Consider the following 26,046-nt stretch of genomic DNA (forward strand, 5'->3'; position numbering starts at 1 on the left):
GTTTTTTGACCACGGTTGCCGTGTTTGATCAATCCCTTCGGCTGGAAAAAGATCCAATGAAATAGGACTCTTCACATGGTATATATATATATATATATATACACATACATACACACTATGGGAGCTACACGTTCACATCCAAGTGTTGATGAGTCACGACACCTAATCTGGACCAAATTACGCACAGCGCATTGAATACGCAAAGCTTTTTTAGTCATTATCTGATTAATATAACCTTTGCGACTATGTCCGCTATTTTAATTTGATTCATGTTGAAGTTTTGTTTCGAATTTGCTTATTATATTGAAATTGAAAATTTTTTGTTGAAAGTACTGTAAATGAAGGTAAAAGTTAACTGAAATAGTACAGTAGGACCTATGAATAATACTAAAAAATGCAATAAAACTTATAAATAGTAACAAAAATAAACTAAATAGTAAAATAAATTGGCAAAATTAATCATGCCAATCGGACACTAAATGAGCACATTCTTGTTGGTCTTCCACTTTCATATTATATATATATATATTTATGTCTTAGTCTGAACAATAGAAGAGTTTAATAGACTACAATTTGGTAGGGATATGACATTGGATATTTATATATATATATATATCTTAGTCTGAACAATAGTAGAGTTTAATAGACTACAGCTTGGTAGGGACATGACATTGGATGAGAAGAAAATGTATTTATTTTGTGTAGCGAAAGGCTTTCATATAAACTCACTTTTATATTAATTAACCATAACCACACATGCAACAAAAATTAGTTGGGGCATGGAGTCTTAAAGAAGTTGTAATTAAGTCAACTAAACGTCCAATGTGATTCCTTCTCTCTCTTTCCACACAAATTTTTTTTTTTTTTTGTTTTATTGGTTGGACGTTATGTTCACCTGTTAACAGTCACTCGGTCATGTTTCGTTTATTTTCCTTAGTACAATAGATTAGTCACTACCTACCTTTTTTTTGAGTTTCTCTCAGGACATGAATTCGTGGGTTCTCTCATCGTCTCCTTTTCTGGTTTCTTTATTTTTCATATTCTTCTTTTTCATCAAGATTCCTCTATCTTTATGCGATGAAGATATGTACGAGAGCTGTAGCAATATGTTCAACTGTGGAAAGTTGAATAACATTGGTTTTCCTTTTTGGGGAGATAACCGACCAAATAGTTGTGGCTATACTGGACTAAAGCTCAATTGCCAGGGAAGTGTTGCTACCATAAAGATTATGAACGTGATGTACCAAGTGTTAGGTATCAATCCCGATGCCCAGATACTCAAGATTACGAGAGAGGACTTCTCGACTGGGATTTGTTCACCAGAGTTCGTGAATTCCACCCTCGATCCTACACTATTGGATTTTGGCAGTGGTTTACGGAATCTTACAATAGTCTATGGCTGTGGTTTTTCTTTGATACCTTTCCTCGGAGTCGGACAATTCAATTGCCAAATAAATGGTTTTGCGAACATCAAATGGGGAGATTATGGGCCTGGGGAATGTAAAGAAAGCGTAGTCGTTCCTGTTCCAGTTCCAGTTCAGTCCATTCCTTGGACAGGAATAGAAATATTTGATCGGCCAAAATTAGAGGAAGCCATTAGAGAAGGATTTGATGTAAAATGGAAGGTGGATACAGCGGCATGTCTTAATTGCACGGAATACAAGGGAGTATGTGGTTATGACCTGAAGCAGAATCAGTCAACGTGCTATTATTCCTCACCAGGTACGTATTCCACTTGTGCCAATAATCGATTTGCATCTTCACAATTTATCATCTCAAATGGACAACACAGCACCACTACTTATGTTATTCATCCCATAAGCGATGAGCAAATGATTCTGTTCATTTTTGTTATCCTCATAATTAGTCTCAATAGATTGATTTGCAATATAGATAATTTTTTAGGGGAGAACTTTTGGGGTTGGGTCTGATAACTAATACTCTGGAATATATAGATTAGTAGTTGATATAGCATGTTGAAAGTTGAAACACAACATTAAAATCTTAAGCTAGTAGGATAAACCCGGAAATTTTATGTTCAGCAGTCACTCTTTTACCTATCATGTTTGAATATTTTGACAAAAGCAATAATCCCCCGTGCCCCAAAAATATCTTTAATTTGGTCTTCATATTTTCCCTCTTTTTTTTTTCTTTTTTTTTTTGGGTCTACTTGACTAATTGATTATAAGTGAAATGACCACACAGACTAAAATGACAACAAATTAAAAACTATAAAGACTGAAATGAAAGCTATAAAATGTTGAGAACCAAATTAAAAATTAAAGCTAAAATCCTTGATGATGAACAAGTAGAAGTGGTCAACTGACACAATAGAAGGTAGATTTGAAGAGTTCGTGCGATGTGTTGTACTAATTTCGCTATTAGATTGTACTATCTTTGTCTTAGCGCGTACTATCCATTTATTATTATTACTTCTTTCTCTTTTTCATAATAAACCATTGTCCCTTTCCAAACTCTAGCGACCACCGCAACAATTGAGAACTCTTTGCCCGCTGCTGCGTTGCAATTAAATTTCACATGTCCTTTTGGAGGATGAGATCATTTGCTGTGGATTTTTAAGACATAATTTTTATGTGGGATCTCACTTCTCCAGCCGTGTTCTTTTTTTAGCAAGCATAGATTCCCAACTAGGCTGTCAATCTCAAAAGTCTTCTTTTCAAACAACACTTGGTTCCTATTTTTCCAAATCAATTCTAGTATTATGGCTCCAGACAAAGTAAAAGCTTCCTTACGTTCCATATTCAAACCAAATATCATTGGTGGATATAAAATCCATCTATAAGACCTCCCCAACTTTGAAAGAATATGGCATCAGTTTTAACTTTCCACTCACTTCCAAACCATAATGCCCATGCGACTTAACAATTCCAAGAAGGATGAATGGGGGATTCAATATTATGGTCACATAAAACATAAGAAGTTTCTTCAATGAGACATAGGCTGCTCAATCTATCCCTTGTGGAAGGGGCACCCACTGTAGTATGCCAGAGGTGCATTTTTCAACCTGTCATGGAGCTTCGACTTCCAAATTTTCTTTAAGATTGGGTGGCTAAGGGCTACGTTACCATCCATTTAGCCAATTATTGTGAACTCTATACTTGGCTCTTAGAATTTTGACACAAAAACAATCTCTATTGGAAAGAACCCACCAACCTAGCTTTGCTATAATGGCCATATTAAAACTTTCAAAAGATTTAAAGCCCAACTCACCATCATGCAATGGTTAACATAACTCATTCCAGGAAATAGGAGTAAAATACCTGACTACTCCAAGCTAATAGACAGACCAGACCATCTACAGTATATTTCCAAGCAGCCCATCAGAGACTCAATCTCAGCTACCTTTGCTTTACAAAATAGCATAACATCATCTATGTGCGTATAGTAATTTGGATATTCTCAGGGCCTTATTGCTAGGGTTGTTCAAGCCACCTGCAAACCAAATCCACCCGCCAAACCCAACCCAACCCAACCCAACCCGTCACCACCAAATCTGACTGCTCCCACAGTTGACTGTGAGTCCCAACCTTCAAAAACCAAACAGTGGTAGATCTCCTCCTCCAAAACCCAAGCAACCCTACCCAACTGTAAATACATCAAATTTGGCAATTTTAACCCATTCCAATGACATTTCCAACTAGATGCAACGGAGTTCGGCTACCAACATAGCTAGATCTGGTGGAGATTCGCTAGATTTAGCAGGAATTCACTCCAAGTTCTTCACAAGATTTGGTGGAAATCTCTCCGGATCCAATGAGATGTCCACTAGACCTGGCAAGATCTTAGATGAGTCTCGCCAAATCTTATGAGATCTCGCCACTCCTCCTACTTTTTCGATGGTTTTTGGCTTCACCTGAAGCTAACCACCATCCAAGGATTACCCTATCCATTCAACACGATACCCTTACGAATCAACTACAGGTTTGGAAGTTCTCCATCTGATCTAATTGGGTCAGTTTTGGATTAGGCACAAACCTAACTGAACCAACTTGTGGACAACCTTACCTACTACAATCTGAACTCAGCTGATATTACCTCTATCCAATTCTCGATTAAGAAGCCTACAAAGAATTCATGGCATAAGATAAACAAATAAAGGGAGATGGGATCTCCCTATCTAATGCCCCTTGATGGAGTAATAACAAGCCCTTTACTTCCATTGAACAAAAGGGTGAATCTAATCATTGCTACACAATGTTGAATTGAGGAAATTAACTATTTACTGAAAACTAGTTATGGAGGACAAACCTAGATGAATTCTCATTCCAATTTGTCATAAGCTTTATGGAAATCCAATTTAAACCCCGTATAAATTGAAACTATGAATCACTTTTTGAGCTAAGACCACATTCTTTGATATCCACTTGTCAGGCACAAAAACAACTTAGCTAGGATCTATAATCCTAGGTAACAAAGGTCTCAACCTCTTCACTATAATTTTAGAAATTATTTTGTAATAAAAATTACATAAAATAATTGGCCTGAACTAATTGAAATTGCAAGCACCTTAGGTCATGGGGATTAAATTAAGGAAGATATGATTTGATTCCTTTAATATCCAGCCATCCCATGGGGGAATGTTAGTTGTTCATAGTGATTGAGAGGTGGATGGGGTTTTGGTAGGTTGGGGTTGCTCAAGTATAGAGAGGTTCTTTGATAAGGATAGAGCCAGGATTTCTATTTGGAGGGTTATAGTAAGAATTTTTTTTTTTTTTTTTAATTTTTATAATGATTCAAATTAGCACCCATTTATTAACAAAATATCAACAATTTAATAAAAAACACAAAATAACTATTTCATAAAAAATTGCAATGCAATTATCTATCAAAATGAAATTTGATGTTCTTTTAATTCTCGAAAATCATAAATGATTAGTTCAGCACTAGATGTTGCAAAAATTTCCATTTCAATGTATAAAATCAATGAGTATTTTGATAATATTCATGGTTGCAAATACCCATTCAATAGTTGTAGTGGAAATTAGAAGATTAAGTATAAGCTCAAATGTATAACCAATATATATATAAATAAAAAAATAAAATAAAAAAAATAATAGTAGGCTACTAATTTTCTAGTCCTTGTTAGCCATTGACAAAATTAAAAATATTTAACAATTTTTAGAAGCCAAATGTCAAATTACATTATGCTTAAATGGTGAAATATATTTTCAATAGTAGTTTTGTATGATTTATGAATCTTGTTGCTAAAACTTGTTTAAGCATAAAAAATATCTAATCGAAATAGTGCTCAACTATAAAGTTCACTAGGTGGAACTAGCTAATTGAATAACACCCAAATCTCAAGATTTCAAAAATTTTAAAATAGTCCCAAATAAGCAATCAACCAAAGTGTCATACCAATATTTTTTTTTTTTCCATCAATGATTTTTTAAGGGATTTTTTTTTTTTTTTTTTAGTAAAAATTTGAAATGTTTTGAAAGGGACAACAAACCTCAAATATGAATTAGATGACCATTTTAATTCATTTTGAGTTTTTTTTTTTTTTTTTTTGTATTAGATGACTATTTTGTTTGTTTATTTATTCATTTTATTCCAATATTAAAGGGCCATATGAATTTTTAACCAAAAAATTCAATAATATTTATAAATATCATATATTAAGTGGGGAAAAAAAAACATTTCAAAAATCCAAGGGGAGGCCATGTCCCTTGGTGGCCTAAGGGTACCTCCGTGTCTTTGTCCTTGTTCTTTTGGTCCATTTTTTTGGCACGTATCAATCATCATAAAACATTTTAGAGCATTTCCAGAGAGCAACCAAACAAACAAAAATTTCCATGAGAGAGCTCATCAACACACAATCTTTCCCTTTTGGGGAGCCTATATAAGCAAGAGATGTCAATCTCGTACCAGAGGTTGTACCGATTCAACCAGTGGAATGATATATTTCAATACCGGTCGATACCAGTATACCGTTTTGGGTTTACCATTATTTTTTTATATTTATAAATAAATAAATAAATATATATATATATATACACATACACACACGTATGTATGTATGTGTGTGTGTATTATAATAAATATAAAATTTTATCATAAAATATTACCTCAATTCAAAACAGATTATTCATGGTTTTAGAATTTAGCATCAATTAAAAGAAAAAACAAAAAAAAAAAGCAATATAAAAAATAGAAAGCTTAATTGTTCATTGCATACTAAGAAAACAAATAATACTAATAAGTTAATGCAATAAGTTACTATTCTGCTCTTACAAAAATTCAAAAATTACCACAAAAAAAAAAAAAAAACTTTTTTTCTGTACCGGCCGATACGTCAGAGACCGGCCAGTATTACCCGAAATTGGCCGGTATAACCGATACAGGATCGGTACAACTGGTATTTAAATGTTGGTGTTTTAATACTTGTGTACGTACCAGTACAGTACATACCAACTGGTACCGGTACGGATAGACTATCTTGTATATAAGCATTACTAGGCAAGAACCTTTGCTATCCTAATTCTTAATGCGTAAACTTATAGTTGACAAAACTGGTAATTAGCATAGATGGTCATGCGACTTGAGAATTTGTCGGCATGGGATTCCATTCCGCTACATGCGGTACTAATTGTGCTGGATGTGGCCCCGTATTAGGTACATCGATCAGGTTCAATTGATTTTTTTTTTTAGTCATAAAGCTTTCACCATATGGTTGCGTTTGGTATACGTTTATCATCTTTTCCACAATCATCTTTCTTCGTCTCCCATTTCATATTACAAGCATTTAAAAGTCATCCTTTTATATATGATAATTAGAATTAATGAATGGTTAGTGATTAGAGTGGAAAATGGATTAATAGCCACGTGTTGATAAAGTTAAACTGAAAAGGAAGTGTGGCATTGCTTGTAGTTGTAGTGAAAGGTTTTATGGTTTGCTCGCTCACATATATGATATGGGTAGAGTATCCCAATGACTAATAAATCATATGTATTATGATTCAGTTATAATATTGCCTTTGTTTAAGTCCTAAACTCCCCCTATTTGATCAAGTCACTCATTTCCATTTCTTATATTTTTCCTCCAACAACCAAACTCACATTAGGTAAAAAGAATCCTTTTTCCTCCACCCTCTTGACTGGAAATGAATTTCGAGCTTCACTCTTCGTTTGCCATTTTATTCCTCTCTATGCCGTGTTGTTGGTTTCCATCAAGATTCATTCAGCATCATTCTACAAGTTGTGGTGTGTGTGTATATATATATCCAAAGCTAAGAAAATTCAATTAAATTTGTAAATTGGATTTCAAAGCATCTTTAATTTGGCGAAGATATTTACTACTTATTTAAAAGAAAAAGGTTGTTCATTTTTATATTAAAGGTATCACCACATTCAAGGATAATTATTATTTTTAAAATATAAAAATTTTACAAAAAATTCTTAATTTTGGTGAAGGTATTAGCTACTCATTACAATAGTTGAAGAGTTTTTTTTTTTTTTTTTTTTTTTTTTTTTTTTTTTTTTTTTTTTTTTTTTTTTACATTAAAAGTATTCTTATGAGGTTTTTTTTAAGAGTCAACAAAATATAAGATTTAGTGATGTCTCCAACCCACTACGGGTCAAGTCCAAACCCCTTCCCCCATCTGATTTGCTCTATAGATCAAATAAAACCCGATCCATTCAAGGTTGATCAAGATAGATAGCTACGGGACAAGCTTACATTGCCATCCTTAAGCATATCAATCCAAAATATGTTATCTTCTTCTTCTTCTTCTTTTTTTTTTTATCATAACCCAGATGTATTTTTACTGTATGGGCTAAAAACGACCTCATTGACCTATTCTTGGCCCAATGCAATTTATTTATAGAGATGAGTATGCAGACCAACACTTTGAGCTTCAAAACTATACAATCTGGATTGAATACAAAGAAAGAACAAATCATCTTTATTCTGCTGAGAAAAGAATTGTCAAGTAGGATAAAGATTCTTATTTATATCTCCTCGGCTGATTGAGGAATGATTTCATACATGCATTACAACCTACAGACAAATTTCTTTTCGCTAATTTTTCCAATCCCTACCCTTTTTTTGGGTTGGGGGGGGGGGGGGGTGTTCTTCCTCCTTTTATAGCCATCTGGTTCACATCTCAACCTTCCACTTGGAGGGTTGTTAATCTTTTCTTAGATACTTGTTCCATCACTGCTTTGTCAGTGGTGTTAGAGTAAGATACAGACTATAAGAGTACTGTTTAGGAGTCATTCTGCCATTAATGCGACAGGCTGAGTTGTTGCAGAGCACTTGATGTGGAGGTGGTGGTTGCTTTATCTGGAAGTTTTCTTCCTTCTTTTTTCTGTACGTCACCATGGTCCTCTTTAGCTTCCAATCTTGTAATTCTTGTGGCCCCCTTCTAGCCTTTCCACGGGGCAACTGTCGCTTGGCCTCCTCAGGCGAGTTGTAACCCTTAGTTCTTTTGATTCGTCGGGTACTTCGGTTGTCTTAGCTGGGCTGGGCCTAGTTTGATAACCAGTTGGGCCTGATTATTCCTGATCAAGTAGGTCTTGTCAAGGGTGCCCTCTCTTCTACCCCCACAATTACATTATTGCCAATATATATAACACTTCTACTTAGGTTGGTTTTAAAATAAAAATAAATAAATAAATCAATACTTTCTACTTAGGTTAGATAACATGTCCTTTTCAAAATATAATAAATACAAACAAGTGAGCAACCCCTCTCAAGTTGAAAGGGGTAGTAAAACCATTTGTCTCTCTCTCTCAAGACTAAAAGTTCCTATTAGATGCCACAGCATTAGTTATAATTTGATCAATATATTATCAAAGAATAAGTCTGGTGTCACAACTTGTGCCACAACTCGCCCATGAGGCGAGTTGTGGTTGGTGGAGATGGTGGGTCCATGTGAGGACACTCCTCCATCAACCACAACTCACCACATGGGCTATTGTAGCACAAGTTGTGGCACCAGGACTACTCATTGCCGAAAGTAAAACCTTTCGTCAATAAGTGGACTATCCCACCACTGACACGCTGTAATTTAAGTATCACTCAAATCTATTAATCAAAATGTAATAAACGGTTGTCCAATTTCTCTTATAAACTGCACATAACAATATAGTAGGGATTTTAAAAGTTATTTTTTAGTAGAATTGTGGTATGCCTTTGTGTTAAAAGTTAGAACATCTCTCCCTCTCTCTTGTGTGTGTTTGTTTCTAAAAAAAAAAAATATATATATATATATATATATAGTAGAGATAATATCAATATTGCTATGGATATGGATATGGCAGAAATAATTCTCAAGAAGTAATGATGGATCAATACTAGGAGGCAGGTGCAAACCCTTTTTCTATTCTTTTCTTTTACATTGTGTAGGGTTTTCTAGTATCTTGTATTGGGTCTCTCATTGTTATATTTTTGCTTCTTCTTTTTTTTCTTTTTTCTTTTTTCATTTTTCTTTCGTAAGTAATTAGGTGTTTGATAATCTTTGTTCACGGGTCTACTTCTATTTGGTGTGTTAGTTTTTCTAGCGAGTCGTCTCTTTTTTATCAAAAATTATTCAATATTTTAGGGGTAATGCCCCCTGCTCGTGTGAATGATAGACCTTAACGTAAGATAAAGAAGTAAAATCCACTAATATGTGAAATGAGGAAACATTGTACCCAAAACTGAAGTTTCTTTTTGATACATATACAGCACAAGAAATGAAAATACATTTACATGCTACAACATTGATACACTTCTACTACGTCGCTTTACCACTTTAGGTGTCTCACCTTCCTCAGGGGAGTACCACAATTCTTCTTCTATTATGGAATACAGATTATAAGGTCACCAAGTTGCTTCCAATAAATGCCATAGGTCTTTTATTCTTGGTTTGATTCCTTAAATTTGTGTAAGAAAGAGCACGTAGATCTTAAAAAGGATCAACAAGTGTGTGGCTGCACATGGCATTAGGCTTGTCCACGGGTCGGTTCGGGTCGGGTTTGTGCCCAACTCGGAACCGACCCGATCACTTCGGGTCTCCTAAACTTAGATCCGCCGCCGACCCGCCGGAGGTAGCGGTTCAGGTGGTCGGATGTCATCGGTTTCCGGTCAAGTATCGGTCGGTTTCGAACTATGTGAATCATCACCGGATTTTGCAAAAATTGTTGCCGGATTTTGCCAAAATCTTTGGTTTTAGCTGGATCTGAGCGGATCTCAAAGAGATCTTGGCAAATCTCAACGAGATTAGGCTAGATCTCAATGAGATCAGGCTAGATCTCGAAGAGATCCGGCGAGATCTCAGTGTAAGTCGAAGAGATCGAGCGAGATCTCGACGGATCTCGAAGAGATCAAACTAGATCTCATAGATCTCGACAGATCAGACAAAATGAGGCCAGCTAACCACTCCAATCGGCAAAGAACTGAAATTCCAATGTGTTTTCTGGTCGGGTCAGTTGAAAATCGGTTTCTCATGTTCAAACCCGTCAACTATCTCGCTGGTCTTGGGTTTTATGGGCGGAGACCCGCTGCTGATCGTCGCTAGCGTCAGGTCGGCCGATTTTCAAGCCAAGTCGGCCGAGTTGGTTGGGTTCCAGGTCTAGTTAGACACCCTACATGGCACAATATTGCTAGTCAAACAAAACCAATTTCAGTTATTAGGCTAGCTTGAATATCGAAATTCAATTGAGCCATATAATTAATGGACAGTGTGAGAGATCCATTCCCACCTAAAAGGTAGAGACCAACATATTCTTTTCATACCTGTCCTGTAAAAAGATTGATCTAGCGTCTTGGCATAATTAATTTTGTCAACATATTTTACTATTTAGTTTATTTTTTCTATTATTTATGAAACTCACTTCACTTTTTGATACTGTTCATAGATTTCACTATACTATTTCAACTTTTACCTTTATTTATAGTACTTTCAATAAAAAAAAAAATTAATTTCAGTAAAATAAGCAGATCTCAAACACACCCCTAATTCTTACTTGTGGCTTATATCCTTTGTATTTTTTTTTTTTTCTGGTGGTTTGGCCGCCCTTCATATTATTATTATTATTTAATATGAATGCTTCTTCCCTTCATATTATTTATTGTTCTCTATATCTTCCAGTTTTTCCATGTAGAAAACTCCAAAATCCCTCATGTTACTCTGCTATATTCCCCTCCTAGACCTATCAAGCAATACAACCAATTTCATGTTTCCTCTGGAATTAAACCACATTATTAGGAGGATTAAAAAGTAATAAGCATGAAACGCGAGTCATTTGAGTGTAACCTTGTTGACTTTGATCATTTTGATGACTTTGATCATAGTATATTAGTATGTGTAATATGACGAGGATGTATTTGTTAGACGTTAATAAAAAAATTTGTTTGTTTCTAAAAAAAAAATATATATATATATATATATATATATATAGTAGAGATAATATCAATATTGCTATGGATATGGATATGGCAGAAATAATTCTCAAGAAGTAATGATGGATCAATACTAGGAGGCAGGTGCAAACCCTTTTTCTATTCTTTTCTTTTACATTGTGTAGGGTTTTCTAGTATCTTGTATTGGGTCTCTCATTGTTATATTTTTGCTTCTTCTTTTTTTTCTTTTTTCTTTTTTCATTTTTCTTTCGTAAGTAATTAGGTGTTTGATAATCTTTGTTCACGGGTCTACTTCTATTTGGTGTGTTAGTTTTTCTAGCGAGTCGTCTCTTTTTTATCAAAAATTATTCAATATTTTAGGGGTAATGCCCCCTGCTCGTGTGAATGATAGACCTTAACGTAAGATAAAGAAGTAAAATCCACTAATATGTGAAATGAGGAAACATTGTACCCAAAACTGAAGTTTCTTTTTGATACATATACAGCACAAGAAATGAAAATACATTTACATGCTACAACATTGATACACTTCTACTACGTCGCTTTACCACTTTAGGTGTCTCACCTTCCTCAGGGGAGTACCACAATTCTTCTTCTATTATGGAATACAGATTATAAGGTCACCAAGTTGCTTCCAATAAATGCCATAGGTCTTTTATTCTTGGTTTGATTCCTTAAATTTGTGTAAGAAAGAGCACGTAGATCTTAAAAAGGATCAACAAGTGTGTGGCTGCACATGGCATTAGGCTTGTCCACGGGTCGGTTCGGGTCGGGTTTGTGCCCAACTCGGAACCGACCCGATCACTTCGGGTCTCCTAAACTTAGATCCGCCGCCGACCCGCCGGAGGTAGCGGTTCAGGTGGTCGGATGTCATCGGTTTCCGGTCAAGTATCGGTCGGTTTCGAACTATGTGAATCATCACCGGATTTTGCAAAAATTGTTGCCGGATTTTGCCAAAATCTTTGGTTTTAGCTGGATCTGAGCGGATCTCAAAGAGATCTTGGCAAATCTCAACGAGATTAGGCTAGATCTCAATGAGATCAGGCTAGATCTCGAAGAGATCCGGCGAGATCTCAGTGTAAGTCGAAGAGATCGAGCGAGATCTCGACGGATCTCGAAGAGATCAAACTAGATCTCATAGATCTCGACAGATCAGACAAAATGAGGCCAGCTAACCACTCCAATCGGCAAAGAACTGAAATTCCAATGTGTTTTCTGGTCGGGTCAGTTGAAAATCGGTTTCTCATGTTCAAACCCGTCAACTATCTCGCTGGTCTTGGGTTTTATGGGCGGAGACCCGCTGCTGATCGTCGCTAGCGTCAGGTCGGCCGATTTTCAAGCCAAGTCGGCCGAGTTGGTTGGGTTCCAGGTCTAGTTAGACACCCTACATGGCACAATATTGCTAGTCAAACAAAACCAATTTCAGTTATTAGGCTAGCTTGAATATCGAAATTCAATTGAGCCATATAATTAATGGACAGTGTGAGAGATCCATTCCCACCTAAAAGGTAGAGACCAACATATTCTTTTCATACCTGTCCTGTAAAAAGATTGATCTAGCGTCTTGGCATAATTAATTTTGTCAACATATTTTACTATTTAGTTTATTTTTTCTATTATTTATGAAACTCACTTCACTTTTTGATACTGTTCATAGATTTCACTATACTATTTCAACTTTTACCTTTATTTATAGTACTTTCAATAAAAAAAAAAAATTAATTTCAGTAAAATAAGCAGATCTCAAACACACCCCTAATTCTTACTTGTGGCTTATATCCTTTGTATTTTTTTTTTTTTCTGGTGGTTTGGCCGCCCTTCATATTATTATTATTATTTAATATGAATGCTTCTTCCCTTCATATTATTTATTGTTCTCTATATCTTCCAGTTTTTCCATGTAGAAAACTCCAAAATCCCTCATGTTACTCTGCTATATTCCCCTCCTAGACCTATCAAGCAATACAACCAATTTCATGTTTCCTCTGGAATTAAACCACATTATTAGGAGGATTAAAAAGTAATAAGCATGAAACGCGAGTCATTTGAGTGTAACCTTGTTGACTTTGATCATTTTGATGACTTTGATCATAGTATATTAGTATGTGTAATATGACGAGGATGTATTTGTTAGACGTTAATAAAAAAATTAAAAAAAAAGTTGTTTAGGTGAGTTTTTTGTTTTTAAAGGCGGCTGATATTTTTGACTTAGCTTAAAATCGTTACAGTCTAGTTTGTGTATATATATATATATATATAGAGAGAGAGAGAGAGAGAGAGAGAGAGAGAGATCTGACTTGGGTAGGCAATCTAGAGAACGCTTATAAATATCTATCAACATATACTGGACTAGGTCACCTAATACTGAATTGACCCGTAGTGGTAAGGTTCCAAACAGAAGCTTCTCTTTGAAATTTTTAACCCTTCCATTTTTCAATGCCCACTAATTCTACCATAATGTTTGATAAGAAATATATATAATATAATATAACATTCCCACCATCTCTTTTTCAACCCAATTGCTCGCAATATCTCTTCAATCCTCTCTCTCTCTCTCTCTCTCTCTCTCTCTCAAGATGCATCCCCATCTCTTCTCAGCCATCACTCTGTCCTTGATGATAATAGCCATAACCTTAATCCATTGTCCAACATCCTTGCGCGCAGAAGATGAGCAATACCTCAACTGCAGCGCACCATTAAATTGTAGCGGCTTTACCGACCTCGGTTATCCTTTTTGGGGATTGAATCGGCCAGAATCTTGTGGTCACCCAAGTTTTCAGTTAGATTGCAGCAATGATGCCCCGCGAATCAATATCTCAAACATCAATTACAAAGTCCTTGAGGTCAATAAAACATTTCAGACTCTCAGGGTTGCTAGGACGGATTACTGGGAAACGATTTGCCCTTCTGTGCTTGTTAATACCACCATAGATTTCACCCTATTTTCCTATACTACTTCAGATACGAACCTGACACTCTATTATCAATGCCCTCTTCCTGCAGTTCCTATTACAACTCTGATCAGTACTAGCGTTCTTCAGTTTAACTGCACCATAAACAATACATATTTTTTCAATTACTATTCCCCTAACATCTACTCTCCGGATTTATCCTCAATTAGTAACTCAATCGGCGCATGCAACTACTGGGTCAATGTTCCAATTCAGCTACCAACAGCTATGGCTCTGATTCCTACAACTCAATATGCAGTAACAGCAGCTATTGATGGCGGCTTCATGTTGACTTGGAATGCAAGAAATCCCCAGTGTGAAACATGCGTAGGGGCCGGAGGGCTTTGTGGTTCTGACCCAAGCACAAATGCATTTGCTTGCCACTGTCAAAACGGGACTTTTGTATCCGGGTGTGCTCGACCTTTATCATCATCAAGTAAGCATGAAATTTTGCTGTCATTCGTTCTTATTTCATTTCTTGTCTAGTTTTCTATGCCGTTTAGATGCTCAGTTACTAGCATCTATATTGGTAGCTGCCTTCTGCTTCTCCCATTTTTTTTCCTTCAGTAGCTGGCCTAAGTGCAGCGACCATAGTTTTCATCAGACTAGAGACTTAAGATCAAGCTTTTAGGAAAAACACCGATCTTATTTTCCGACATATATAGCAACCACCCTATATTTGAACATCATACAAGTCCATAAAACCTGGCAACATAGAATTTGCTTCCTTCAATTCAAGAATAAGTAACTATTTCCTCAGGTCAACGATGGACTAATTCTATGGTACTCTTCGGGAGAATATGAAATTGATGGATGATTAGGATTTTTGATCTAACTACTTAGGTGGGATCAAAGCCCACTAGGCACTTGCCAAGTCAAGTTGTGGGATAACATTTCTTAAAGCATTTCATTTTAGACAGCGACCGTCCTCTAGAAGCATTTAAGTGCTGGAGCACTGTTAGTTATTTTGTGTTAGGCTTAACCTGGGATTGCTAAACTGATTAACCTTTTCTAGTATTAGAATTTTGTAAACGTATATACCTAACCTAACCTTCCTTGACCGCATACCAAGCACCAACTCAGTAATTATTTAATGTTTCTAAACTTTTGTTAATAGAATTGTCTATCAATTTTTTCTGTTTGGAGCATGGCTTTTGAATAGAGATTGTAGCATGTCTTTCTGTTTGAACATCTTTCCTTTTCTGTGTATGTGTGATTGGTTCTTAAAAAAAAAAAAAAAAAAGGTTTGGTTGTAAGAATAAGTAACTATTTCCTCAGGTCAACGATGGACTAATTCTATGGTACTCTTCGGGAGAATATGAAATTGATGGATGATTAGGATTTTTGATCTAACTACTTAGGTGGGATCAAAGCCCACTAGGCACTTGCCAAGTCAAGTTGTGGGATAACATTTCTTAAAGCATTTCATTTTAGACAGCGACCGTCCTCTAGAAGCATTTAAGTGCTGGAGCACTGTTAGTTATTTTGTGTTAGGCTTAACCTGGGATTGCTAAACTGATTAACCTTTTCTAGTATTAGAATTTTGTAAACGTATATACCTAACCTAACCTTCCTTGACCGCATACCAAGCACCAACTCAGTAATTATTTAATGTTTCTAAACTTTTGTTAATAGAATTGTCTATCAATTTTTTCTGTTTGGAGCATGGCTTTTGAATAGAGATTGTAGCATGTCTTTCTGTTTGAACATCTTTCCTTTTCTGTGTATGTGTGATTGGTTCTTAAAAAAAAAAAAAAAAGGTTTGGTTGGGTGCAAAATTTTCTCCTATTCGCATTGAAAATCCTAATTAAAGATTTATCTCTAAATTCAACTTCATCAGAGTACTTTTCTGGTTCCCATGACAAACACTGTGCTCCTTCCTTGGAAAGTCTAACCTGACTGTGCTTTTTTATCCTTTTTTTTTATTATTATTAACCCCTCCGTTAGCATGATATTATACTTTCCAATTTCTTGCGTCACATGTATCATGAAATGTATATATTACTGTATTCCTTGATTAATTAATTGGTAGTAGTATAATATTGACGGAGCTGCTTGCATGGGCAGCAAGGTCCAATTATATAATAAGTTTAGAAACATTAAATAATTACTGAGTTTTTTCTTAATACCTTTTTTTTTAGAAACAAATACACACAAACAAAGGAGATGGAATGAGTTCTAATGCAGAACATCCCCATTGAAAACAAAAATAAAATGTTAATTAACCTAAAATTCATTTGACGAATAATTACTCATAGTTAATCACAAAATACACAAGAAAAATTATCAAAAAATATTTATATCCAAATCAAAGAATTTGTAGGAAATATGAAGATAAATAAAATTGAATTTGTTTAGAAGAAAACCAAAAGATGTTATTTTTTCTAATAAAAGAGTGGTTATCAAGAAAAATGTTTCATCTTACTATTATTATATTTTATATTAACTATAGTAATATATTGTTTTCTTTATACAAATGTGGTGAATTTAATTAAAAATATTGCAGCTCTTCTAGATGTAGTATTAAAGTTTTTATGTCTAATGAAACATAACTAAATATAATAGCAAAGAGTTGGTCAAAAGTTCCTGCTTTCTTTTTCTTTTTTTTTTAGAGACCACGTCTGACTTCTCTTCTTTGTATTTTAAATGTAGTTTTACATTGTTGGGTTTTAATATAAAATCATTAAACTCTCCTAAAAAAATATAAATCATTAAATTAAACTATTAACCAGACGCTCATTAGCTTCAATTGTGTCAATGATCCATGGGGCTATTAGTGTATCCACCTTTGAGGTAGCTCTGATTCTCCGAAAAAACAAAAACTTTGTGGTAGCCCTGGTTGGTTTGTGTCTAGGGTTCAATTTTTTACGGCTTCGCCTGCTACCATTTTTTATTGTTTACTTTTATAATGGTTAGAAATATCCTAAATCTACCCCAGACCTGTCCCCTGGGATCTTGAACAAGAGAGCCCCATCTCCCCAACTGCCTAGTGAGGTGCCATTATTAGACCATTAAGACCATTGATTTTATTTCTTTTTATGTGAAGAGATAGAATATGAATCAAAATCATATAATCGTTAGAGATATATATTGGAAACATGTCGGTTTTATTTGGATGGCCTGGCTTCCATACATGCCTCCATGGAGACTCCCAATTTGCTTTTTGCTTCTTTTTTTTTTTTTAAAAAAAAAAAAGAAAGACGACTAATTTGCTTAAATATATGCAATTCTTTTAATTGAGCCTACAAGCCTCTAAAAAATTTTCATGTTGATTTAAACCAATCCTAACATCCCAAAAGTTTCAACAAATCCCTTTTCAACAAAACTATATAGCTAAACTCACCTTAAAACCCTTTTGCATCAGCGTTAACAATTTGTTTAAGAAATTTACAAACATGTCTTACTGTTGATGAATAAATCACTACAAATTATTATTTTATTTTTCTCCATGTGTGTGCTAGGGCACGTGCATGCATGTGTATTCAAAAATTCCCGCTCTCTCTATTTCTCTTTCTCCATCCAATCAACTCGGACACTATGGAGGAGAATGATAAATTCTCCAAAATTGTAATTGGGGGAGGCAATTTCCAACACTGGTCAGCCATGATTTGCAATTCGCAAAGAACATATTGCATGTGATTTGCAATTGGTGGAGAAGAATCCAACAAATATGGTCGATCGACTGTAATGGCTTGCTTCTTGCAAGATCATGAGTCATGTTAAAAAAGAAAGACGACTAATTTGCTTAAATATATGCAATTCTTTTAATTGAGCCTACAAGCCTCTAAAAAATTTTCATGTTGATTTAAACCAATCCTAACATCCCAAAAGTTTCAACAAATCCCTTTTCAACAAAACTATATAGCTAAACTCACCTTAAAACCCTTTTGCATCAGCGTTAACAATTTGTTTAAGAAATTTACAAACATGTCTTACTGTTGATGAATAAATCACTACAAATTATTATTTTATTTTTCTCCATGTGTGTGCTAGGGCACGTGCATGCATGTGTATTCAAAAATTCCCGCTCTCTCTATTTCTCTTTCTCCATCCAATCAACTCGGACACTATGGAGGAGAATGATAAATTCTCCAAAATTGTAATTGGGGGAGGCAATTTCCAACACTGGTCAGCCATGATTTGCAATTCGCAAAGAACATATTGCATGTGATTTGCAATTGGTGGAGAAGAATCCAACAAATATGGTCGATCGACTGTAATGGCTTGCTTCTTGCAAGATCATGAGTCATGTTAGGTGATCAGTGGTGATTAGGATTATTTGGCTCGATTACTATGCTGGGATTCAAGGATTTGGGTATTCGTCCTTTTAATTTTTTGGATTCCATTTTGTTGACAGTTGGGGTGTCGCTAACAATGGTGTGGATGGTGTGTAGTGAATGATTGGGGAAGATTTGTGAATTGATGTTAGTTGAGAAAGATTTTGGCCGAAACTTTGGAAGGATGGAATAGATTAGACTCGTTAGAGTATTCTCTTTGTATAAATAGAGAAATAAATATTGAGCCTAATATTTGTCTAGGAAAATTTAAGAGCATTCTCATCAGGCTAGTCAAACTAAGTTGACGCTAAAATATAACTAAGGATAAACAAAAACCTTATGCATCATACTCAACAAACTACGCACAAAAAAAAGTTAGCGAACAGTGTTATGCCACAAGCAATGAGACATTGTTCATTGCTATTTTTTTATTCTTCTCTCTCTCTCTCTATCAAAGCAAGCCACAAAATCGATGCAGATTAGACCACATTTGATCACCACACAATCCAACCTCTGGCAACCCTCTTCACGCCAGCAAATCCACTATAGCCATATTTCATCCCCTTTCTCTTCGCTTTCTTCAATCCAACTAGAAATCGATTAGCATAGAAGATAACTCTTTGGTCTTGATCTTGATCTGGTGCCTGAGCCTCACAAGAGTGAAGTTATGTGGCTACCGCAAGCTCAACAACCTAGGAATGGCTACATTTGCCCAAATTGCAAGGGTTTGAAGAGGATCTCTTGTGGCCCTTGTTTGATTGGCACCATAATCAGTTCAAATAATAATAATAATAATAATAATAATAATAATCAACCAATAATCACTGATACAATTTTTTTTTTTTTTTTTTTTGGATTATGTAGTTCTTTAAGATAATGCGAGTTCAATTTGGGTTAGTGACGAGGAAGATCACAAGTGGATTTGGTTGGATTGTGTTGGGTGGTTGTGGATTTTGGGATCATTTTCTCTGGGTGTGTGTGGGGTTGTGCTGATGGATTTTATTTTAAGATTAAAAATGTGAATAGAAAGGATATAATATTTGATATTTAAAATAGTGATAAAATATTGAAGTTGATGGATGTGTTTAAAAAAATAGATAACTAAATTAGAAAAAGTAAAGTTTTTTGAGTTGGGGTAGCTAAAAATAAAATAAGCTAACGTGAATGCTCTAAATTTGTTATAAGAGCAAAGAAAAACAAAAGTAGGATTTTTAGATTAGTTTGACTAAATCTATATTAAGCCTTGTGTGAATGCACTTAGTCACAAAAGTACGAACCTTCTTTCCAGTCCTGCTAAATTTCTTCAACAATCCATTATTTTACACGGCTCAAGACTCATATTAATCTTCCTTGTCAACAAATAAATCATACATAAATACTATTTCTTGTCCAAACAAGTTGGCCACATTACCCTCAATTATTAAACAATCCACAACATGTCACACGAATCAATCAAACCACTCTCTTTTTCAAGTTAATCAATCAAATTACGTGATAAAGACATAAAAACCCACGTTACCGTGTGCCACCAATAATTTTAAAGTTAGTAACTTAGTATTTGAATTGTGTGGCTTATTGGTTGGCTCACAATATCCAGTACGTTTTGAATTAAAAACTTCCAACCAATATTTTGAAGTTACTTCGAAAGAAATCATTCACGTAATTGGACTTCACAGATCCAAAAAAGTATTCAATTATAAAAAGAGTTTTAGACATCCAGTAATTACCAAAGCTTGTGGGAATAACTATAGATATTGAATACGCTTTCATGGGATCCATTGTTTTGTTAATTATCACTATTCATAATTTAGTATTGTCATTTTCTAACCAATCTTTCAATTTCAAAAGCTAATAATTTTAGCACTACACATTTTCACACTCTTTGTCACAATTATCCTATTTTATACATTTTCTTGTACACTTTATCACAATCATTCTTATTATACATTAGCTCAAGCTAATAAGTGCTCTTGGAGCAATTATCAATAAACTATTTTAGAAAGAAATGTATAACACTTTTATGAGAAATTGAAAAAACTATCAAAAATTTATTTTTTTTCTCTTTTTTATAAAAATTTTCCTAAAAACTTTTTCTAAAATTATTTATAGAGCATTTGTTAACTTTTTTCATATACATTTTCACACAATTTTTATCACAACTGTTTTATATAACAGATTATGATTAAGTATTTATCGCTTCCTTCTATAAATCCAATATTTTTTTTTTCCACCGTTTAGAATATATCCTTTGGCAATCATGACAAAATGTGCGTTAAAGTGCGTAGTAACATGATAAAGAGCATCTACTATTGATTCAAAAGCTCCTTTATTTCGGTCTTCATTATTTTTTTATTTTTTTTTATTAAGGAAGATTTCGGTCATTTTGTGCAACTGAGAAATGAGAAAACAAAACGTTAGTCCAAGTCAACGAAAGCCGGCCCTGTTATCAGTCAACCTTCCAGAAGTCCAAACTCCAAGCAAGACAACAGCATTACCCAGCAAAGAAAGACCTCATGCCTTCTCACTCTTCAGCCCTTCCCACCTCAATCAATGTTCCCATTAATCTTCTTCTTCTTCTTCTTCTTCTTCCTCTCCGTCTCCGACTCAGTCAATAACTCCGACGAATGTTATCAGGCCCCCTTCGACTGTGGGCCCTTCAAGAACCTCTCTCAACCCTTCACCTCCCAAACCCGGCCCGCCAACTGCGCCCAGCCGCAACACGAGTTCCTGCTCACCAAATGCGACCCCACCGACACCGAGTCACCCGAGTTGACCATTCCCCCACTGAGATACCGAGTCCTCCGACTCAACCAGACCGATAAAACCATGACCCTAGCCAGGTCAGACCTCTGGGAAAACACGTGCCTAACGGAATTCACTAATACCTCTCTGGGTTCCACGATTCTGAATTACACTAGCGACAATGAGGACCTCACTATCTACTACGGTTGCTACGCTAACTTTTGGGTGAAGCCTACTAATCAGTTTAATTGTAGCATTAATGGGAACGTGAGCGCTTCTTTTTATCTGACCGGTCCGGTTCCGACCGATCCGGTTCTGAATATTACTACATGCGAAGTCGGGGTCAGACTCAAAATCCTTCAAACGGCGGCGATTGAGCTAACAACCAATCGGTCCGCTCTTAAGGAAGCTTTGATGAGTGGTTTTAATGTGACTTATAGTGATTGTGGCACTCAGCCGTGTCCCAACCCAGGTATTAGACGGTTTATTTCCAAATCAGTAAGTCTTTTACCAACTAAATTTAAATAATAGGGAAAAAAAAAATATCAAGCTTCCATTTATCTTGTTATCCTTCCTTGCTTGAATTAACTTTGTTACGCTGTTCTTTGAATCCTCTGCATTCACCAAACCACATAAAACTTGGAAATTTGTATTCAATTTGCCTCGTGCTGGTCTAACATTTTTTATATTGCTCATTGTTCTGTTTGCCATTTTCGTTCATTCATTTAGTGGTCCCAGTCGTTAATGTGTTCAATGTAACGAAAGCTTAGAGCGTGTTGAGATAGTACAGAACACATTAATGCACTCCGTACCATTTAGTTGCCACAGGACATGGTTGTGCCAGGGTTAAACTATATCTACAATACATCTATCTTACATATTGATTTTTGCTTCTTGGAAAAATTGAGATTTCTAAATAGTGTGAAAGTGACCAGCCTTACACTTGCTACCTATATTTTAGGACTATGTAGTAGAATGGTTTCTTCTGTCCTATTTACAGTTGTTCTTCCGATGCTTTTCTTGCATCCTGTAGAAGCCATCAAGCTGCTCTGGCTAATAGATAATTCTCTTTTTGTATGCTAATGTGAGTCTTTTTTTCAGTTGGTCACTTGATGATGCAAATTTATATCCCCCCTGTTGTTTGATCCTGTTACTGGAACAAAAAATGAAAACTACGTTCTGTTCTGTTCTTTCCTTCCATCTTCTTCCTTTAAGTTACTGCTGTTGACATATGTATCTAAACATGATTAGTTTTGAAAGGGTTGACTTTCTTTGGGGGGATGAAAAGTTTAATTAGGCTTAGGCATTGCAGTTTCTGCAGTTCCTTGCAGCCTGACTTGTATATAAGACCCATTCTACAGTGTATTTATATGCATACAACACCCACACACACATACTACTAATATAGCACACTTTTTCTGAGAATTTTTGTCAATAAAATTTAAAATTTCCCACTAATTATTTTATAAAAAGGACCTTGAAACCTTTCATTGCTATTTATAAGAGCTTAAAAGAAAAATGTTATATTAGCAAATTTACATGAAGTGGAATTTATCCCAATATCCAATAAACATTGTCCAACTAATGACCAGACTGGTAGAGTGACAGGCCTATCTAGTTGATATCTATTCTGGCCAATATGAAATGCTATCTCCCATATCCCTTACAATACAACATGGCAAGCTCACCTCATTTATTTAAAATAAAAAATTAACAAGTATTCTTAAGTTTTTGGGTACCCTGCAAATGTGAAAGATTTTCATATTTTCTTTTTAATTAATTTTTTCCTCTAGATTTTTTATGTGCAGATCCTCCCCCTTCCTCTCTGTGACGGCTGTTCCATGGTCTTTTCTTGTTTACAATCTAAGTTGCAGAAAAATATCAGTTTTGAATAATAGCACTTGGATTATCTTTTAAGCTTAAATTAGGTCTTGACCATTTGTGTATGATCATGTTGATTGAATATGTTCCTCTATAGTATCAGTCCATACTCATTTAGACTGACATTTCTGCATCTTTTGACTATTGCAGACCAAAACCTTAAGGTATCACTCGGAGTAGGTAATATTTTATGGTTTTAAATTATATTGCATGTTTTCAATGAGAGCAGAGGAAATTTAAGCAAACCCTTGTTTCATCTTCAGGCCTAGGCATAGCAGGCGCGGCCATTGCTGGCATTTTTCTAGGTTTCTTGGTCTTTTCCATCAGGAAACGAAAGAAAAGACACGCGCAAGAATCAAAAAGCAAAGACCTGCCTACACCTCCTTCAAGCACAGTTGGACCTGCTTCTTCATCTAATTTCGCTCGAAGCATCCCGTCTTATCCCTACACAAAGTCAGATCTTGAAAAGGGAAGCACCTACTTTGGAGCACAGATCTTCAGCTATGATGAACTGGAAGAAGCCACTAACAATTTTGACACTTCTAGAGAACTTGGAGATGGGGGATTCGGCACTGTTTATTATGGTAGGATAACTTTTGTTGTATAGTTCACTCACCCATGCCACCGACCTACATTTGTTTTTAATCTCATTCTTTGAATTGTTCTCCTAATCATTTACAGGCAAGCTCCATGATGGGCGTGTAGTTGCAGTGAAGCGCCTATATGAAAATAATTTAAAACGTGTTGAGCAGTTCATGAATGAAGTTGAGATCCTAACTAAGATAAGGCACAAAAACCTTGTGACACTGTACGGGTGCACCTCAAAACGTAGCCAAGAACTTCTCCTTGTTTACGAATACATTCCCAATGGAACTGTGGCTGATCATCTTCATGGAAATCGTTCAAAATCCGGTTTGCTGACTTGGCCAGTTCGGTTGAGCATTGCCATAGAGTCAGCTGAGGCACTGGCATACCTCCATCTATCAGATGTTATACACCGTGATGTCAAAACCAACAACATTCTCCTTGATGAGAAATTCCAAGTTAAAGTGGCTGATTTCGGTTTGTCACGGTTGTTCCCAACAGATGTCACACATGTATCAACTGCTCCACAAGGGACACCTGGGTACGTCGATCCTGAGTATTACCAGTGCTACCAACTCACTGACAAAAGTGACGTTTATAGCTTTGGAGTGGTATTAATTGAACTTATATCATCATTACCAGCTGTGGACACCAATAGGCACCGGCACGATATAAATTTGGCCAACATGGCTGTCAACAAGATTCAAAATCATGCGTTACATGAGTTGGTTGATCCACTTATTGGGTTTGAAAAGGATTACAATGTAAAGAGGATGACAACGTCAGTGGCAGAATTGGCTTTTCGGTGCTTGCAACAGGAGAGGGATATGAGGCCTAGCATGGATGAAGTACTGGAGATTTTGAGAGGAATCCAAAATGAAGAGATAGGTGCTCAGAAAGCTGAAGTGGTGGATATTAGGGCAGCAGATGATGTTGGGCTTTTGAAGAATATTCCTCCCCCGCTTTCTCCAGATACATTTGTGAATGATAAATGGGTTAGCAGCTCTACTCCACCTAATTCCTTCTAGCTGTTGATTTCCTTTTCTCTATGTTTTTGCTTAGAACTCTAAAGTAGAAGGGTAATTTAATACACTCATGATTGGATGTCAATGAGTGGGTTAGCATTTCATTATCTTCTGTTTTGATTGCCTTTTTTTTTTTGTGTTAATAGAATATAAATGAGAAAGAATTCATATATTAATGTTGGGCAGTGTACATAGTATATGGAGCAGTCAACAATTAAATTAAATCATGTTGGGATGTATTTACACACATGCTATAAGGCTTTGATGCTATATTCGAATCTAAGATTTTGAATTAAGTTGATTTTTATGCTAAAATGAGAATTGTAGTTCACATAATGAATTGATGAATTAGAAATGATGGTGATATTCAAAGATTAAATTTTTTGATGACAACTCCTAAAAATTCCTCATTTTCTTGTTTTTGCGTTTTCCTTCCTAACAGCAGATGCAAGATTTAAGGAGAACTGCTTGACCCGAGTTGTGCAGGCAAGTACGGACATTCATTCAGTGCTCTGGCAAGTGGGTTCAGGTTTAGCATTAGTGATGTGCATTTGTTTGAATATAGTGGTAAAACCTTGGTCCATTTCAATCATGTACAAAGTCTCTAGAAATTGCGTCATAAAATATCCCATTGAAGGATCAATAATGGGAACCCCAGTGTAGTCTTCAGCCTGTAATTCCTTTGAGACATCCGTTTGGGATATATTTATTTTGCTGAAAGTACAATAAAAGTTAGTTGAAATAATACAATTGGGATCCTTAAATAATATCAAAAAGTACAATAGAACCTATTAATAGTAGCAAAAATAAACTGAATAGTAAAATAAGTTGACAAAAATAATTTTTGTCAAATGGACACTTAACATGTTCAACTTTCCTGCCATCTAAATCCCACCCATCCCATCCTATAAAAAAAAAAAAAAAAAAAAAAAAAAGGAAAGAAAGAAAAAAGGGAGATATATACAAATTTATGTTATTTTATACAATTGAGATTGGATGTTGAGCCTTCAATTCCTGTTACGGTGTAGAAAAAAAATTGGTAGGATAGTTGTTTGTGACGGTAATGGTTTTGTTTTTGGGGTTAATTGCATTTTGCTCACCGCCGTTACTGAATTCTATTCATTTCAGTTCTTTTTTTTTTTTTTTTTAATGGAAAGTTTTTTTTTTGTTTGAAATTTATGCATTATTCATACTGAAATGTCAATTAAACCCTTAAT

General features: G+C 35.3%; 1 protein-coding gene across 5 annotated transcripts; it reads left to right on the forward strand.

Moving 5' to 3' along the window:
• The first annotated feature begins 940 nt into the window (after positions 1 to 940).
• LOC112011185 (LEAF RUST 10 DISEASE-RESISTANCE LOCUS RECEPTOR-LIKE PROTEIN KINASE-like 1.3) lies at positions 941 to 25,579 on the forward strand. 5 transcript variants are annotated; one of them, XM_065772727.1, is made up of 5 exons: positions 13,883 to 14,755; positions 23,370 to 23,399; positions 23,483 to 23,803; positions 23,901 to 24,799; positions 25,275 to 25,579. In XM_065772727.1, exons 1-5 carry the CDS (start codon positions 13,945 to 13,947, stop codon positions 25,299 to 25,301), a joined length of 2,088 nt encoding a protein of 695 aa, XP_065628799.1. In that variant the 5' UTR covers positions 13,883 to 13,944; the 3' UTR covers positions 25,302 to 25,579. The 5 variants fall into 5 exon arrangements, with proteins under 5 accessions (XP_065628800.1, XP_065628799.1, XP_023899334.1 ...); XM_024043574.2 differs by having other exon boundaries at positions 13,884 to 14,755; positions 25,272 to 25,579; XM_065772728.1 differs by lacking the exons at positions 13,883 to 14,755; positions 25,275 to 25,579 and adding an exon at positions 941 to 1,722 and having other exon boundaries at positions 23,901 to 25,130.
• The last annotated feature ends 467 nt before the right edge of the window (positions 25,580 to 26,046 follow it).

The sequence above is a fragment of the Quercus suber genome, unplaced genomic scaffold, assembly GCF_002906115.3.
Source record: "Quercus suber isolate HL8 unplaced genomic scaffold, Cork oak 2.0 scaffold_63, whole genome shotgun sequence".
In the NCBI taxonomy this organism is placed as follows: Eukaryota; Viridiplantae; Streptophyta; class Magnoliopsida; order Fagales; family Fagaceae; genus Quercus; species Quercus suber.

Excerpts from the sequence above, each read along its gene's own strand:
- LOC112011185 (XM_024043566.2), top strand. The coding sequence starts at position 13,945 with ATGCATCCCCATCTCTTCTCAGCCATCACTCTGTCCTTGATGATAATA. Across the intron at positions 14,756-23,369 it reads TCGACCTTTATCATCATCAA|ACCAAAACCTTAAGGTATCA; the intron begins GTAAGCATGAAA and ends TGACTATTGCAG. Across the intron at positions 23,804-23,900 it reads ATTCGGCACTGTTTATTATG|GCAAGCTCCATGATGGGCGT; the intron begins GTAGGATAACTT and ends AATCATTTACAG.